Source organism: Vicia villosa, unplaced genomic scaffold, assembly GCF_029867415.1.
Source record: "Vicia villosa cultivar HV-30 ecotype Madison, WI unplaced genomic scaffold, Vvil1.0 ctg.002729F_1_1, whole genome shotgun sequence".
Classification (NCBI taxonomy): Eukaryota; Viridiplantae; Streptophyta; class Magnoliopsida; order Fabales; family Fabaceae; genus Vicia; species Vicia villosa.
The window spans coordinates 25333-41918 of NW_026706014.1; the positions used below are offsets into that span (position 1 = coordinate 25333).

Here is a 16586-nt window from a genome sequence, read left to right on the forward strand (position 1 = left end):
GGCCTTGCAGCCAAAGGATTTAGGCAAAGAAAAAAATATAGATTTCTTCGATACATTTTCACCAGTCACTAAAATTACATCCATTAGGGTACTACTTTCATTTGCTTCTATTTATAATTTAATAGTACAACAAATGGATGTTAAAACAACTTTTTTTAAACGGGGACTTAGAAGAAGAAACCTATATGGACCAATCGGAATGGTTTGTGACTCATGGACAAGAAAACAAGGTATGTAAGTTAGATAAATCTTTTTATGGGCTTAAACAAGATCCAAAGCAATGACACGAAAAAGTTTGGTAACTTAATGATATCAAATGAGTACAAAGTGAATGAAAGTGACAAATGCGTTTATTAAAAATTTCAGAATAACATTTGCACTATCATATGTCTATATGTAGACAATCTACTCATATTTGAATCAAACATTCAGGTCGTTAAAGATATGAAATCATTGTTGTGCAACAACTTTGATATGAAAGACTTCGACGAAGTGAGCGTGATTCTTGGTATAAAGATCACGAGATCCAAATAAGGAATTTCTTTGGATCAATCACACTATGTCAAAAAGATCTTAAAGAAATATAATTACTTTAACTATAAACCTACGAGCACACCATATGATCCTAGAATGAAACTATTTAAAAAAACTGGTGAAAGTGTTAGACAAACAGAGTATGCGACCATTAGTGATGCAGATTGGAATACCTTGTCAGAAGATTCTAAAGCAACCAGTGGCTATATATTTAGTATAGCTGGAGGAGTTGTATCTTGGAAATCAAAGAAATAGACCATCTTGACTCAATCTATGTTGGAGTCTGAGATGATAGCATTAACGACTGCTAGTAAAGAAGCAAGTTGGTTAAGATGCTTGCTAACTGAGATCCATTTGTGAGAAAAACTCATGCCAAGTGTGTTGATCCACTACAATAGTACCATGATTATTGCAAAAAATTGAGAATCGTTACTAAAATGGTAAAAGACGTCAAATTAGAAGAAAGTACAACACTGTTAGAGATTGTATTTTTAAAGAAGGTGTAAGAGTGAACACTACAAAAAATATGCTCTGCAGCGACGTGGTCACCACAACGCAACATGGAATATCACGTGGCAACAAAAAAGTAGCGACGTGAGTGAATACGTCGCAGGAGCCAAAGTGGCAACTTGTAGCGACGTGGAGACCACGTCAGAAAGTAGCGACGTGCGTCCCACGTCGCAACAGGGTTGCATGGGGAACATCTATCTGCACACACAGCAGGTGTGGCAGGTGTGGGATAGTGTGTTTGTTGACCAATGTAGCGACGTGTTTACCACATCGCTACATTAAATGCTTTTTTTTTTTAAAAATTATTCACGCTAGATTTGTTTTGTTTTATATATTTTATATAATTAATTAATATATAATAAAATATATATAATAAAATATATATAATAAAATATATATAATAAAATATATATAATAAAATTTATATAATAAAATTTATAAAATAAAATTTATATAATAAAACCTATAAAATAAAATTTATATAATAAAATCTATAAAAACTAATTTATATAATAACTTTGTATAAAATAAATTCATATAATAAACATTATATAATAAATTCAATTAATTAAAACTAAAAATTTAAAATTAATATTTTAATGAATTAAAATGTAGAATATTTTACATAAAAATAAATTAAAAACAAATAAAATACAAAATGTTTTCAAGAGGCATCATCCGGAAAATAATTATCCGGATTAAAATCATCAGCCACCTCGTCATCCTCCGGCTCTTGAGGAGGAGCATTACTGTAATTTCCACCTCCTTGCATAAACCGTCTCATCTGCTCCTCCAACTCAGCTTTCTTCTTCATAATGCCCTCCATCTGTCGCGCATGCTGCTCCTCCATATCAGCCTGCTTCTTCCGCATCATCTCGATCTGGGCCTCACTTTCGCGTCTCGCCAATTGCCTTACTAATTCAGTTTGTTCCTGTGTCAGATTTGGTTGACGCGATCCACCCTCTCCATCTTGAACTCTTTGAAACAGATTGCGGTCACCACGTCTATAGCTGGCCGCCAAATTTCCAGCACCAAAAAAGCAACCATTAGGTCCTTTTTCTTCAATAACCTCACACCAAATATAGTGATCAACATTCGCATTAAGCGGCTCCCCCTCTGCTGGCATGTATTGAGGATTATTTTCCAGAAAAATGGCAAGTCGGCTATCATAATCTTCCTGCACACATATTTAATAAAAAAAATGTAAGTTAAATATTTAAATGCATATTTAATTATACTAATTAAATATGTATATACTATAAATTAAAATATATTAAAAAGTTGCCACGTGATTTTCACGCCACAACTTATGATTTGCCACATGATTTTAATGTGGCAATTTATCAATTGCCACATGAAATTCACGTCACAAATTTTGTATTAATTTAAAAAAAATAAACAACGTAAATTTCACTTACAAGATACGACTTCGTGCGCTCGTCGACAAAACCTCCCGATCTCCTTGTCTGGGTCCTCGAAATCAGCTCAGGCATCAATGGTTTTCTCCCCAACTCCTTAGCCTAAATAATATAATTAAAAATAATTAGTAAAATATATTATGAATAAAGATGTAACTTAAAAATTTTAAATTTTTTACCAATCGTCGGGCATGCTCGGCGGTGCTAATACTTCCAACTGTGTTGACACAACCGCCCTTTTCAGATGCCCTCATCTTCTTAAAAGTTTCTGATTTAGCCCGGAATTCTGGACTCCTCCAATATGTAACAAGCTCATGAAAAACCTCCTCGCCTATCCAGTTAGGACGGATGCCATGAAGCTCATGATTCTCCCTTACTCGCCGCAGCATATCAGACATTCTTTTAGAACATCTGGTGTTGAAAACTTTCTGAACACTTTTTTCACTCAAAGGATCCCACACACATTTCTCCTGCAATAATGTATGACATTAAAATAAAATGTTAAGTAATTATAATGAGAATTTTATTTAAATAACTATAACTAAAACAATAAATTAAATGCATAACATATATAAATAACAATACCTTAAACATTCTAAACCATTCATCTTTATTTTTGACGTTTACCACATCAATGAAGCTCGCATTGTAAAGTTTTCTTTACGTGATATATCATAAGTCCATTCTCCAATCCACAATCTCTTCAAATCATCAATTAAAGGTTGTAAATACACATCAATTCCTGCTTTTGGACTCGAAGGTCCTGGAATGACGCACGTCAAAAACATGTATGGTTTTGTCATGCACATCTCAGGAGGGAGGTTGTAAGGGGTTACAATAACTGGCCAACAAGAATATGCCGTTCCCGACCCTTGGACATATGGAGTAAATCCATCAGAGCATAATCCTAACCTGACATTTCTAGGTTCTCCGGCAAAATCAGGATGCATCCGATCAAAGTGCTTCCATGCCTCGCCATCAGATGGATGCCGCATAGTGCCTGGACTTGTGTTATTTGTGTGATGCCATGTCATTTGACTTGCACTGTGCATTGAAGCAAACATTCTTTTTAACCTTGGTATTATCGGAAGATAAAACATGGACTTTACTGCTACACGGTCTTGATTAGTGTTAACGGCTCTACTTGGAACTTTATATCTTGGACTCATACAAAACTTACATTCCTCCAACAACCCATCTTGAGTACCAAACTCATTGTCGTAGAACAACATACAGCCATTAATGCAACAATCAATCTTTCTTACTCTTAAGCCCAACTTCGACACCAACTTCTTTGCTTCATAAAATGTTGTAGGCAAGTTATCTTTCATTGCAGTTGAGTCCAACATCATCTTTACGAAGAATTCCAAACACTGATCAGGAACATTCCAATTTGCCTTGGCGGCCAACAATCTCACACACATTGATAACTTTGAGTCAGACGATCCATCAAACAACGGCGTATTCATCTCATTCAACAACTGATAAAATTTCCGCGCTTCCTCATTCGGCATCTCTTCCCCACCAAAATCTTCAGGCTCATCATAGGTCACGTTCACACCAAAAGCATCCTCAACCATGTCACCAATCAGATTAAAGTTTTCCTCATATTCCACAGGCGGCCGACTACTTGAAGCATGGGAGTTGCTAGTCTCTGGTACGTTACTAGGCAGCTCTTCGCCGTTAAACGTCCAAACCCAATGATTTGCAATGAAACCCCTTCTATGCAAATGAGTTGTTATTTCCTGTGGGTCACTAATTATTGGTCTACATTCACATTTAAGACAGGGACACCTAACTCCTCCTTCGCTTCGACATAATTCCTGAGCAAACGCCCAACTGATAAACCCTTCAACTCCTACTATAAAATTGGGTTTAAGTCCCATTCTTCCTGGAAATGTTCTATCGTACATCCAACTACGATAATACCGATAATATTCCATACTGCACATTTATACAATCATTGTCATTTTGAGTTAGAATACTAATCAACTTGATATTATTCTTAGACGTATACTAGTTAATATTTACTATTCTTAAAAATATTATTTAATAACAATAGTACTAATATTTTTAACTACACATGTTATATTGAACCTATGTTAACCATAAAGTTACTATTTTATTAAATACACATTTTAAGCTACACATATTGAAAATATTCTTTAATAAAAATACTACTTTTAAATATTTACTATTATTAAAAATATTATTTTATTTTAAATTATAATTTTTTATTTTTTATTTTTAAATATAAATAATATATTGTAAACATAACTTTTACACTATTAAGATTAATATGTATATTATTTTTAATAATAAATTCTATTTTTTAAAACAATAATATATATTACATATAAAACATATTCTATTAGAATTTTATTAATAAAACTATTTTTATCAAATATATATAAAAATGATGTATTTTTAATTATAGTTTGTTTATCTTTCTATTCTTCAAAAAAATAACTTATTTTATATAAACATAAAAAATTCATAACTTATATGTATAAAATTATTTTCTTTTTAATATTTATGTTAACCATAAAGTTACTATTTTATTAAATACACATTTTAAGCTACACATATTGAAAATATTCTTTAATAAAAATACTACTTTTAAATATTTACTATTATTAAAAATATTATTTTATTTTAAATTATAATATTTTATTTTTTATTTTTAAATATAAATAATATATTGTAAACATAACTTTTACACTCATTAAGATTAATATGTATATTATTTTTAATAATAATTTCTATTTTTAAAAACAATAATATATATTACATATAAAACATATTCTATTAGAATTTTTTTAATAAAACTATTTTTATCAAATATATATAAAAATGATGTATTTTTAATTATAGTTTGTTTATCTTTCTATTCTTCAAAAAAATAACTTTTTTATAATAAAGTATAATATACCTAATAAACAAACATATATAATAAACATATCTAATAAACAAATATATATAAATATAGTATAATAAACATATCTAATATATATAATAAAAATTAAAAATGAAAACTTTATAATATACCTAATAAATAAACATATATAATCAACATAGCTCTCTCTCTCTCTCTCTATATATATATATATATATATATATATATATATATATATATATATATATATATATATATATATATATATATATATATATATATATATATATATATATATACAAACACAATATATACAAACACAATATATACTAGAATTTTATAAATTTTATAACAAACAATATATTTTCAACAAATACAATACCTATTTAACAAATTTTAAACAAATTAACATATATACCTATTAAATCTATTTAATATATACTATAATACACAAAAATAACTTACCTCTTCTTCAATCTACTCCTCCTTCTTCAATCTACCACCTTCTTCAATCTACTAATTAACCTATACAAAACAAAAATCAAAATTTAACAACAACATATATAATAAAATTATAAGAAAATAAATAAAATATCAAAACAATATTAACTACCTTTGAAATTGAATTGGGATTGAATTAACTTGGGAGAGAAAAGTTGGATTTTAGGAGTAGATGATTTTGGGAGAGAAATGGGTTTGGTACTTGCAGAGAAGAGAAGTGAAGAGAAATGGTTCTGTTCGTGAATGGTGGAGGGGGGAAGTGAAATGGGTTGATTAATACATAATGTAGCGACGTGGAAGGCACATCGCTACTTGCCACGTGATATCCACGTCGCAACCTTCAACGGTCACTTACACACCTGCAAAGCTGCCAATAGGTCAAATCAAATTTCCCCCCATTTTGAATTATAAATGTAGCGACGTGACAATAACGTCACCACCAAATTTCAAAAAAATTTGAATATTCCCCCCATTTGAACGTTATGGGGTGTGATGAATTAATTTATGTCATTAATGTAGCGACGTGCTACCAACGTCGCAACTGTTGTTCACATCCCCCCATGTCTGACTCCCAACCACTTTAATACTGCAAAGTTATTTAATAATAAAATACAGGTGGCGATGTTGATTTCACGTCACAACTAACATTAATTAGCCACATGATTCACACGTCGCTAATTATGTCGCTGGATTAGAGTTTTTTTGTAGTGGAATCATGTACGCATTGATAAAAATTTAGCAGATCCTTTAAAGGATTAACTGGAGAGAAAATCCATAGTAAATCCAAGAAGATAGGACAATTGCCAATAGAGAAATGAGTTGTTCATGATGGTAACTCATAAAACTTTATGAACATATGCCTTAGGATCATCTAGTCGATCATTCAAGTAACCTTTTGAAAGACTAGCGATTGTTTACTAAATTTCACGATAAACACATACCCAATACATTCTCTAATAAAATAAAAAATAGTTTAATAATAAAAAAAATTATAGTAGTCAAGATGCATTTTACATTTTCATTAAATGTTTTAATTAATGAATAAAACATTAATTAATTTTGTATTTTTCTTATATTAAATATTATATTATGTATTCAAGTGTATAAATGTATTCAACAATAAACTTTTTTTTAGTTGATATAAAAGAGATTCCTTATCTTCATTATTCTGTATAGCATATGTAATATAAGTACTAAAGTAAAGGGAGAAAGAGAGAATATTTCTTGATTAAATTGTCTTACAAATACTATTCATAAACTTATGTTCGATAGATATGGGAATAGATTTCTTTCCATGGAGAAAACCAAAAAGACAAGACAAATGTGGACAAACACACACAAAACAAAACATGGATTTTAGCTTTCCATTCATCTCCTTCTTCCTACATTTTCTTCTCCTTGTTTCTTTGGTTTGTCATGTTTATTCTTCAGAAACTAGTGGTCAAAATCAAACTTTTCTACCAGAGAAAGAGTTTCACAAGTTGAAACGAACCATAAATGTTCATCTACAAAGGATCAACAAGCCTTCTATTAAGACAATTCATGTATGTCAAAATATATCTCGAATCTTTCCTTAAACATTTTGTTACAAATTAATATGTTTGTTTTTTTTTTCTCTAGAGTTTTGATGGTGATATTATAGAGTGCGTTCCGTCTCATAAACAACCTGCTTTTGATCATCCGTTATTAAAAGGACAAAAACCATTGGTAACGTGTTTTTCTTGTTCCTTAAAAAAATTTAATCATATCTTCAAATTTTTCTGTATTTATACTTTATAATTCACAGGTTCCTCCTGATCGACCAAGAGATTATAATCAGCTCAATAATATAAACGACAATTTTCAATTATGGAGTTTATCGGGTGAGTCGTGTCCGGAAGGAACAATTCCTGTAAGAAGAATAAAAGAACAAGACATGTTAAGAGGTTGCTCTATTAGCACATTTGGAAGAAAACTAAAACGTGTGGGAAGGGACACCTCTGGCGATGGACATGAGGTATATTATGCCATTTCTGAAAACAAAGGAAACATGGAAGTTTTGTCTCATAATTTATTTTATTTTATACTTTTTTTTTTTGTGTTTTTTCTTATGTATGGTATAGTTAACTTTATTTATATATACATTTATTAAAGTATGTGCTCCAATGTTCTTTCTTTGTTATTGTTGCATAGCATGCAGTTGGGTATGTGAGTGGAAATGAGTATTATGGAGCAAAGGCTAGCATAAACGTGTGGGACCCACAAGTGGAAAGTCAATATGAGTTCAGTTTGTCTCAAATATGGGTCATAGCTGGTTCATTTGGAGAAGATCTCAACACCATTGAAGCTGGTTGGCAGGCATGTTAATTACTCTAATTAATTACATTATATAATTAATCATTCCATTTAGTTTGAGATGTCATAAAAATTTAATGATAGTTCATATTAAAGTCAAATTATTTTTATTATGTACATTTTTTTATCTCAAACTAGGTGTCATTTTTTAGTTTTCTTTTAAAATATTTTTTATGTACCTTTTCCATCTCTAATTAAAAGTCTTTTTTAACTGTTTTTATATTTTAAATAATATTTAATTGTTTTAATTTTAATTATAAACAACCTTTACTTACTAAAATATTTTTATTAATAATAATAATAGGGTTGTTAGTTATAATGTAGTTAATTCCTTTAAAATATATAGACTAATGTTTCAAAAAATATGACATTGGTAATTTAAAAACACAAATAATTTAAAACAAATAAAAAAAATTAAGACACATAATGTGGGACGGAACGAGTAACATAAAATACTTTTTCCATCCTTAAATAGAAGTACACAGTTATTAACATTTTTCAAATAAATTTCTAATTAATATTATTAATGATTATTTGTGATTTTTAACCATAATTTTCACAAGTTTTAGGAAATATAATAATTATTATTTGAAAAAGATAAAAATATCAATTTCTTTGTAAAACTATCCTTTATTAATAGCATGAGAAAAATATATTTTAAAAAATAAATAAATAATAAATATTTAAAAATATAAAATATGAAACTTTTATATTAACATAACAAAAACTACACAAATATACAAACAAACGAGCAACAAATGAGATGCTAATATTTTTTAATTGCAAAATAATTTTTTAAAAACTATATTTATTATACTAGAAGACAGATATAACATTGTTAAGCACGAGCCTTTATATTCTTTGTAAAAAAATCTATTGTTTTTTGTGTTAAATTATTTTTTATTAATAATTTATAGATATTATAAAATGATTTGTAATTTAATAATAAAAAATTCCAAAACGATCTAACAATAAAAAAAAAAAAATGGAGGGAGTATTTATCATTGAAAATGAAAATTTAAAGCATTCAATTAGCTTTAGCATTCAAAAGGAAATTAGCATGTCACAACCTACCTATCATCTACATCAATGTACTCAATTTTGTATTTAAGCCAATGAAGCTAAGTTCAAGTAGTAATTTTTATACAGGTTAGTCCAGAGCTTTATGGGGACAGCTACCCTAGATTCTTTACTTATTGGACGGTAAGTAAATTAATTCAAGAAAAGTATGTGGAAAAGTACTACAACTAGTATATGTATGATATATGTAATTTATGTTTGCTTCAAGTTTAAGATATCCATTTATAAAAAATTATTTAATGAAAATAAATAATGATAGAAGTAATAATTGCAGAGTGATTCATATCAAGGAACTGGGTGCTACAATTTACTTTGCTCTGGCTTTGTTCAAACTAGTAGTAAAATTGCAATTGGAGCTGCAATTTCTCCAACTTCTTCATATAATGGAGGCCAGTTTGATATTAGCTTAATGATTTGGAAGGTAATTTTCTGCAAATAGATTTTAAAACACTATGGATAATTTGGTAGATATCTCTTATGTTCTTATTATTTTTCTTAATTACGTTTTTGTTCAATAATTATCATCAATATAACTTCATAATTATTAGAATAAGAGTTTTAATAATTTTAGACTTAAATATTGTTTTGGTCAATATATTTTTATTCACTAGCAAATTGGATTTTTACATTTCAATATATCACTCTTGTTTGCATTAATCTGGAGTTCCTTTATTAAAAAAATGAAGATGTAATATATGATATGATGATATAAAATTATTTTGATAGAGTATTATAAAATCTAATAATTTTTGAAATTGAAATTGAAATTAAAATTGAAATTGAAATTTTTAAAATTATTATGTATAGATTTTTAAGATTTATATAGTTAAAATAGAAATTTAAATTGATATAAAATTATTCTTTATATATCTTATGTCACCAATTTTGAATCGTTAAAAATAAATAAGGGGTAAGAGAAATTTAAATTAAAAATACCATTTTATTGAATAAGAGAAAATAGAGACTAAACTTTATGTGTCAATAATTTTAGTTCATAATATTGTTGTGGAAACTAATGTGACCATTTTTTTTTTTAATTTTAAACATCATTATAATTTACTTTTAACTTCAAAAATCAAATTGACTTAATTAGTCAAAGCCTTAGAGAAAAATCTAAAGTCTAAACTTTTAAAGAATGTCAATGGTGGGGACTTGGAGCACTATATTATTTTGAAAGTCTTTTTATATACTTTTGAAGTTTGTTATTATGTAGAATTATAGAATAAGCAAGGGCAAGGTTATAATAACATGTTCACAACATAATAATTATTTTGATAAAAGTAAAATAAATGACACAAAAGGGAAGAAGAAAAAAACATAATCAACAAAATTTTCTAGTATTGTTCCAATGTTGTATTTAGGTACAACATTTATTGACTTTACTACTTTTGTACATTATTACACGCATGCACTTTGTGGATTTTTTTGAATGTACTGTAAATCCCATGTGCTTTATCTTTTTATGATTCTTTTTCTGTTATTTCATTTTATCTATCTTTTCTTCTTCTTTCAATATATCATTTATCATCATTTTTTTATGATCTCTTTATATAATATTCTTTCTGGCTACTTGAAAACATCATTTTCCTTTGCTTTTTTTATCAACTAAAGATATTCTATCTATAATTCTGAACATGTTCCTCTTAATGATTATGTCTATCTTTGAGTAATTTAACTTTGTCACAAAAAAAGAAAATTGTCTCATTTAGATTTACACAAGTAGCACCTCAGAATGAATCCATGCTTGATATTTGATAGGTTAAATGTGATAGGATAATATATGATTTGAACATGTACGCTTATAAATATAAGTAATCATCATTCAAATCGAATAAAATGGTTGAGTTAAACCTAACTATATATTTTAACATAACATCTATAATTTGGTTTAAGATAGGATCAATTGCTATCACGTTTCATCTATCAGTCCACCCACCATATATTTTTATGTTTTAGATGTTCAATTCTAAATGTGAGTGGTTACAAGCTGGTTTTATATAGTTTAGCTAAGGCAACCACGTTTTTTAACGTAATAAATATTCGGCTTTCATGTGATAGTTATTATTTAATATTTTTATTTTGTAAAATTATTATCAACATTTATATATTAGTATGTTAAATTATTTTGTTTATTTTTTATGTGTAGGATCCGAAGCATGGGAATTGGTGGCTTGAATATGGAAATGGAGAATTAATTGGGTATTGGCCATCCTCTTTGTTCACACACTTAAAGGATCATGCAACTATGGTTCAATTTGGTGGAGAAATAGTGAATTCAATGTCAACAGGCTCTCACACTTCCACTCAAATGGGTAGTGGACATTTTGCAGAAGAGGGTTTTGCAAAAGCTTCATATGTTAGAAATATGCAAGTTGTGGATTCTGATAATAGCTTGATTCCATTGCCAAATCTCAAAGTTGTAGCTGATCACCCAAATTGTTATAACATTCAACAAGGGACTAATAATGGGTGGGGAAATTACTTTTACTTTGGTGGACCGGGAAGGAATGTGAAATGCCCTTAAGAAATTTATGAATAATATAGAATTAGAATTATAAAGGTGAACAATTTAAAAAAATTCTTTATCATTTCTTTTTAAAAAAAAATCTTTTTAGGGTGATTTATTCTTATATTCAAATTTAAATTCTTATTTGTTCATGTTTTTTAACTCAAAGGTCATTCATTGATTGGAGCTTTACCACATGGACTCTTTGTCAATGTCTTAAGAACTAAAAATATATATTCAACCTCTATTATTGCTTTATCTGTTTTTAGATTGTTGTTAAAGACAAATATAATATATAATATGTTTAAATAGTGTTTTCGTCCCTGTAATTTAGCGTGTTTTTGGTTTTAGCTCCTGAATCTTTTTTTTATCCAAGTCCTCATATGTCCAATTCGTTTTGGCGTTAGTCCTTACTGTTAGTGAGACGTTAAAAAACGCTCAGGTGGCAAACGTTGATGACCTGGCATACTCCTTAGCTTTTTTTTTTTTATTATTTTCTTTGACACATGTGGATATATTATTTTCTTGCCAAAATATGTTATCAAAAATTGATTCCTTGTTTGGTATTTAGTCCCTGAAAATTAGGGTTTATATTAAGAAAGCATTTCAGTGAAATCTCAGTGAAGGTGGAGGCGATAGCTACGAGCACTTGTCTGGGTGAGGCCTTTGAGGTTGACGAAGTCATAATCTAGTTTTAGCGACCTTAATTTCATCTTCCAGATATGACATTTACGGTGAATATTCATTATGGGGGTAAGTTTTGTAGGGACGGTGTGGTATACTACTTAGGTGGGGATAAAGAGTCAATAGACATTGACCCTGATAGATGGAGCTTCTTTGAAGCAATTGGTATTGTGAAAGAAATATGTAATTTCGAGTCAACTGATTATTGGTTATGGTGGTATAACATTCTATCGGATAAGCATGCAAGGATGGTTAGTGATGTGGATGTTGCTGAGGTCTATGAAAATGTTGTTTAAACCAGATGTAGTGTGGATTTATATGTTGAGCATAGGGTAGTTGTAGCTGAAAATGTAGTTAATGAGGATGATAATGCTAATGGTGAAACTGATAATGTGGATGATATTGAATTTGATAATGTTGATGAAACTGAAGCTAATCATGTAGTTAATGATGATGTAGAAGATAATTATTTTGCTGACAATGTTGATGATATTGAAGTTGATTATGGTGTTGAATCTGCAACTGATAGTGATGATAGTGAAGATATTGATTATAATGGTTTATCATTTGAGGACAATGAGGATGAAAGAGCCCATGGCATGGATGATGGATTTGATGTTGTAGAGAAACCAACTAAAAGGGTCAAGAGGATAGCAAGGAAACATAGGAATACTCCTTCCCAAGAAATTAAGGAGGATGGAACTTGACGAAGATCCTAATAAAGGAAGGACACAGACCTCGTATTGTTGTACCAACTTTGGTGTACATGGCTACAATGCAAAGAGTTGTTCAGTATTGGTTTTTGACCCTGAAGCTCAGAAAAGAAAGGTAAAATCTTAGCTCAATAAAATGTATTCTTACTAACTGTTGGCAATTGATATTGATTGCATTACTCTGTATGCAGAAAAAATCAAAGAAAAATGCTACATAACCTATACCAACTGTAGCAGAACAACCAATTCATGCTGAAAGTGATGCTTCTACTGAGCAACAACAGCCTCAAGATGATCCTCCACCTGAACAACAGCCAGAACCACATTGTGATGTCGACACAAGAGTTTGAAATGCTTGCAGCAGATCTTTGTGCAGCTTTTGTAACAACACAACCTCAACCCAATGTCAATGATATCACTACTCAAGTTCCACCTCAAGTTTCTAATGACCATGTTCCATATGGTGAGGCTGTAATGGCTTCTCAAGTTCCACCTGTAATGGCTTCTCATGTAGTTGGTGACTCACAACCAAACTACATTTTGTCTACACCTATTAAAGATGTTGAGGCTATACCTAATGAACCTGTACCTGCGACCCCTAAACCAATTAAGTTTGTTACTAACAAATTTAGTTCAGTTGTATTCTCAACTTTATTGATATTTGCATAACTCTATCTATTTTAATTGTGTCTTTCCAGGCAAAAAAAATCAAACAAAAGGTGGCAAGGAAGCTGGAGTTGAGGAGGAGTGATAGAACAAGATTACTCAAATGCAAAAAGCTCAAGGGAGAAGGAAGCAGTGCAGCACAACCATGGAAATTATAGACATGCAGTTTAAGACTTTTGATTTTCTATTATGTATTTTGATTTGAACCATTATGTATTATGACTTGTTTAAGACTTGTTGTTTCCTATTTTGTATTATGGCTTTATCCTTTGAGGCAAACCTTTATGTTTTGGACACAGCCATGTAATGCGGCTTAAGCTTATAGCTTTATGAGACAGTGTGTGTTTTGGATACATTATCAAGTTTGTTTTATGCACAATTGAAGTGACCTTATACCAGTTTAGATTTTATGAACATTATCAAGTTTGGTCTATGCATAATTTAAAACAGGATGAGCAACATAATGTGATACATATACTACCCAAAATTAAAACATCTTTTTCATTCATCATATGGTACAGGGACCATTTCCAAAATACATTCATGTTACAAGGACTGAAATAAAGAACAACAAACAGACACAAACAAAGGGGTTCAACACCATTTGTGATAAGCAAAGAAGAACCCCCATGACCCAACCAACAAAACCTTCAACAGAGTCGCATTTCTCTTCTCCTTCTCCAACTTAATCTTCATCTTTGCCTTTTTGCCATTCTCAATGTCCATAACAATGGACCCTAAATCCTTCAACATATCCAAGCAGTTGCACCCAGATGAAATTCTAACATCATTAGTTGGATTTCATTTAAAACGAATTGGACATATGGTGAAAAACCAAAAACATGCTAACTTATAGAGATGAAAACACTATTTAAGCCTATATAATATAAGAGAAAATAGATTAGTCCCAAAAACAAAAACAAAGTTAAAAGGTAAAAGATATATTAATTAAAAAGGGAAAAGTTAAACAAGCAAACTAAGCATACAAAAGGAGGAAAGAAAGTCTTCAAAGACCACGGCTAGGGAATCGAAGAGGATAGACAACTCTAGCAAAACACTTTATGCAGTAACTACAAGTGAAAAACTGGGTCTTTTCCGCCAGACATGCCCATTTTTCTTGCATTTTTTTGCAAGGTGGGATAAGATTTTAGTCCCGCATCCTATAATGTGCTTGTCTCGACCCACCTCGTTTTTAGCAGGCGCGAATATTTACATAATTTTTTGCATTGTTAAGCTTAATAGGGGCAATGCCTGTGGGATGCGCCCCCGTCCTCATTGTTTCGTAGGATGGACCGATGTTTTAGGCTCACACCCTAATCTATGGTCGCCCCTCCCCGTCTCGTTTTGTGCTTACTTTTGTGGGGCGGACCAAAACGGAGCGGACATGCCCATTTACATCCCTAGCAGCAACACCCAACCAATCACCCGATACTACTACGAAAAAAAGGCTTTTACCTCGATTGATAAAGTGGTTTTTACCTCAATTGAGTGAGCGAGGTAACATAGGGTGTAATGGAAAGTGTGTTACGTTTCCCCTCAAGCCATAGGCCGAGGTGAAAAAATTGAAAGTGCGCCACTTTTCCCCTTGATTGCAAGGTTAATCGCGGGGGAAAAGCTTCACTTTTCACATTGAGTGGAATATGAACCAATGTGAAATCCTTCACTTTCCCCTCGGTTGTGATGGTTAATCGAAGGGATATGTGTTACGAAATCACTTTTCACATCGGTTGTGTACATAAATGATGTGAAATTCCTTATATTTTTAATAATATAATGTTTTTACACAATAATATTCACCCTGTGAGATATTGGATCGAACTCTAGTATTGTCGAAGGGTAGCTTCTTGGTTCGACAGTTCGACAGAGTTAAGCATGAAGTCGAAGGATTGTTCACATGCTGGTGTCGAAGTGTGCATGCTGTAGTCGAAGATGGGTCTAGCATGCAGATGTCGAAGATGCTAGGGTTGTTAGCATGTTAAATTAGGTTTTAGTGTTTAAACCCTAATTTGTTAAGTTAGCTTGTTTATTAAGTTGGCTTGTGTAATGGGCCTTGCTGAAAAAGCCCATTAGTTAGTATGTTAGGTTTTATTATAAATAGCATACTAGTCTCTCATCATTGCTAAGCTGCAAATCCTAATTTAGGGTGAGAGAGGTTATTTGTTATTCTTGTAAACTTGTAATCTTGTTTTAAGAGAAAGTGAAAGAATAGCAGTTATAACCAATTCTTGTGTTCTTCTTCTCCTCCCTAATTCCCTATTATACTTTGTTCTTGGTATTCAATTCACAACAAATTGGTGCGGTGAGCGTGGAGAAGATGCCTTCAACAAAGTATGAGATTGAAAAGTTCACCGGAGTGAATGATTTCGGTCTGTGGCGCTTGAAGATGAAAGCCCTACTGGTTCAGCAGGGTTGTTTGGAAGCGTTGAAGGGAGAGGCAGCCATGAATGCTGCATTAACGGCAGCGGAGAAGACAACTATGATCGAGAAAGCACACAGCGCAATTCTGTTGAGCCTTGGTGATAAGGTTCTCCGGCAGGTATCAAAGGAGACGACGGCATCAGGGTTATGGGTGAAACTTGAAAGTTTGTATATGACCAAATCGCTGGTAAATCGACTCTACCTGAAGCAAGCTTTGTATTCATTCAAGATGATTGAAGACAAAGTATTGGCTGAGCAGTTGGATATGTTCAACAAGCTGATTCTTGATCTTGAAAATATTGATGTGAAGATCGATGATGAAGATC

The 16586-nt window shown here is 30.8% G+C and overlaps 1 protein-coding gene across 1 annotated transcript; it reads left to right on the plus strand.

Moving 5' to 3' along the window:
• Positions 1 to 7107: 7107 nt before the first annotated feature.
• LOC131639663 (protein neprosin-like) lies at positions 7108 to 11882 on the plus strand. Its single transcript, XM_058910142.1, has 7 exons — positions 7108 to 7403; positions 7480 to 7566; positions 7646 to 7855; positions 8032 to 8196; positions 9343 to 9396; positions 9548 to 9694; positions 11420 to 11882. Exons 1-7 carry the CDS (start codon positions 7134 to 7136, stop codon positions 11795 to 11797), a joined length of 1311 nt encoding a protein of 436 aa, XP_058766125.1. The 5' UTR covers positions 7108 to 7133; the 3' UTR covers positions 11798 to 11882.
• The last annotated feature ends 4704 nt before the right edge of the window (positions 11883 to 16586 follow it).

Bases quoted from the DNA above. Each gene is read 5' to 3' on its own strand.
- LOC131639663 (XM_058910142.1), top strand. From the start codon at position 7,134: ATGGGAATAGATTTCTTTCCATGGAGAAAACCAAAAAGACAAGACAAA. The intron at 7,567-7,645 runs GTAACGTGTTTT...TATAATTCACAG, and splicing joins TAAAAGGACAAAAACCATTG to GTTCCTCCTGATCGACCAAG. The intron at 9,695-11,419 runs GTAATTTTCTGC...TTTTATGTGTAG, and splicing joins TTAGCTTAATGATTTGGAAG to GATCCGAAGCATGGGAATTG.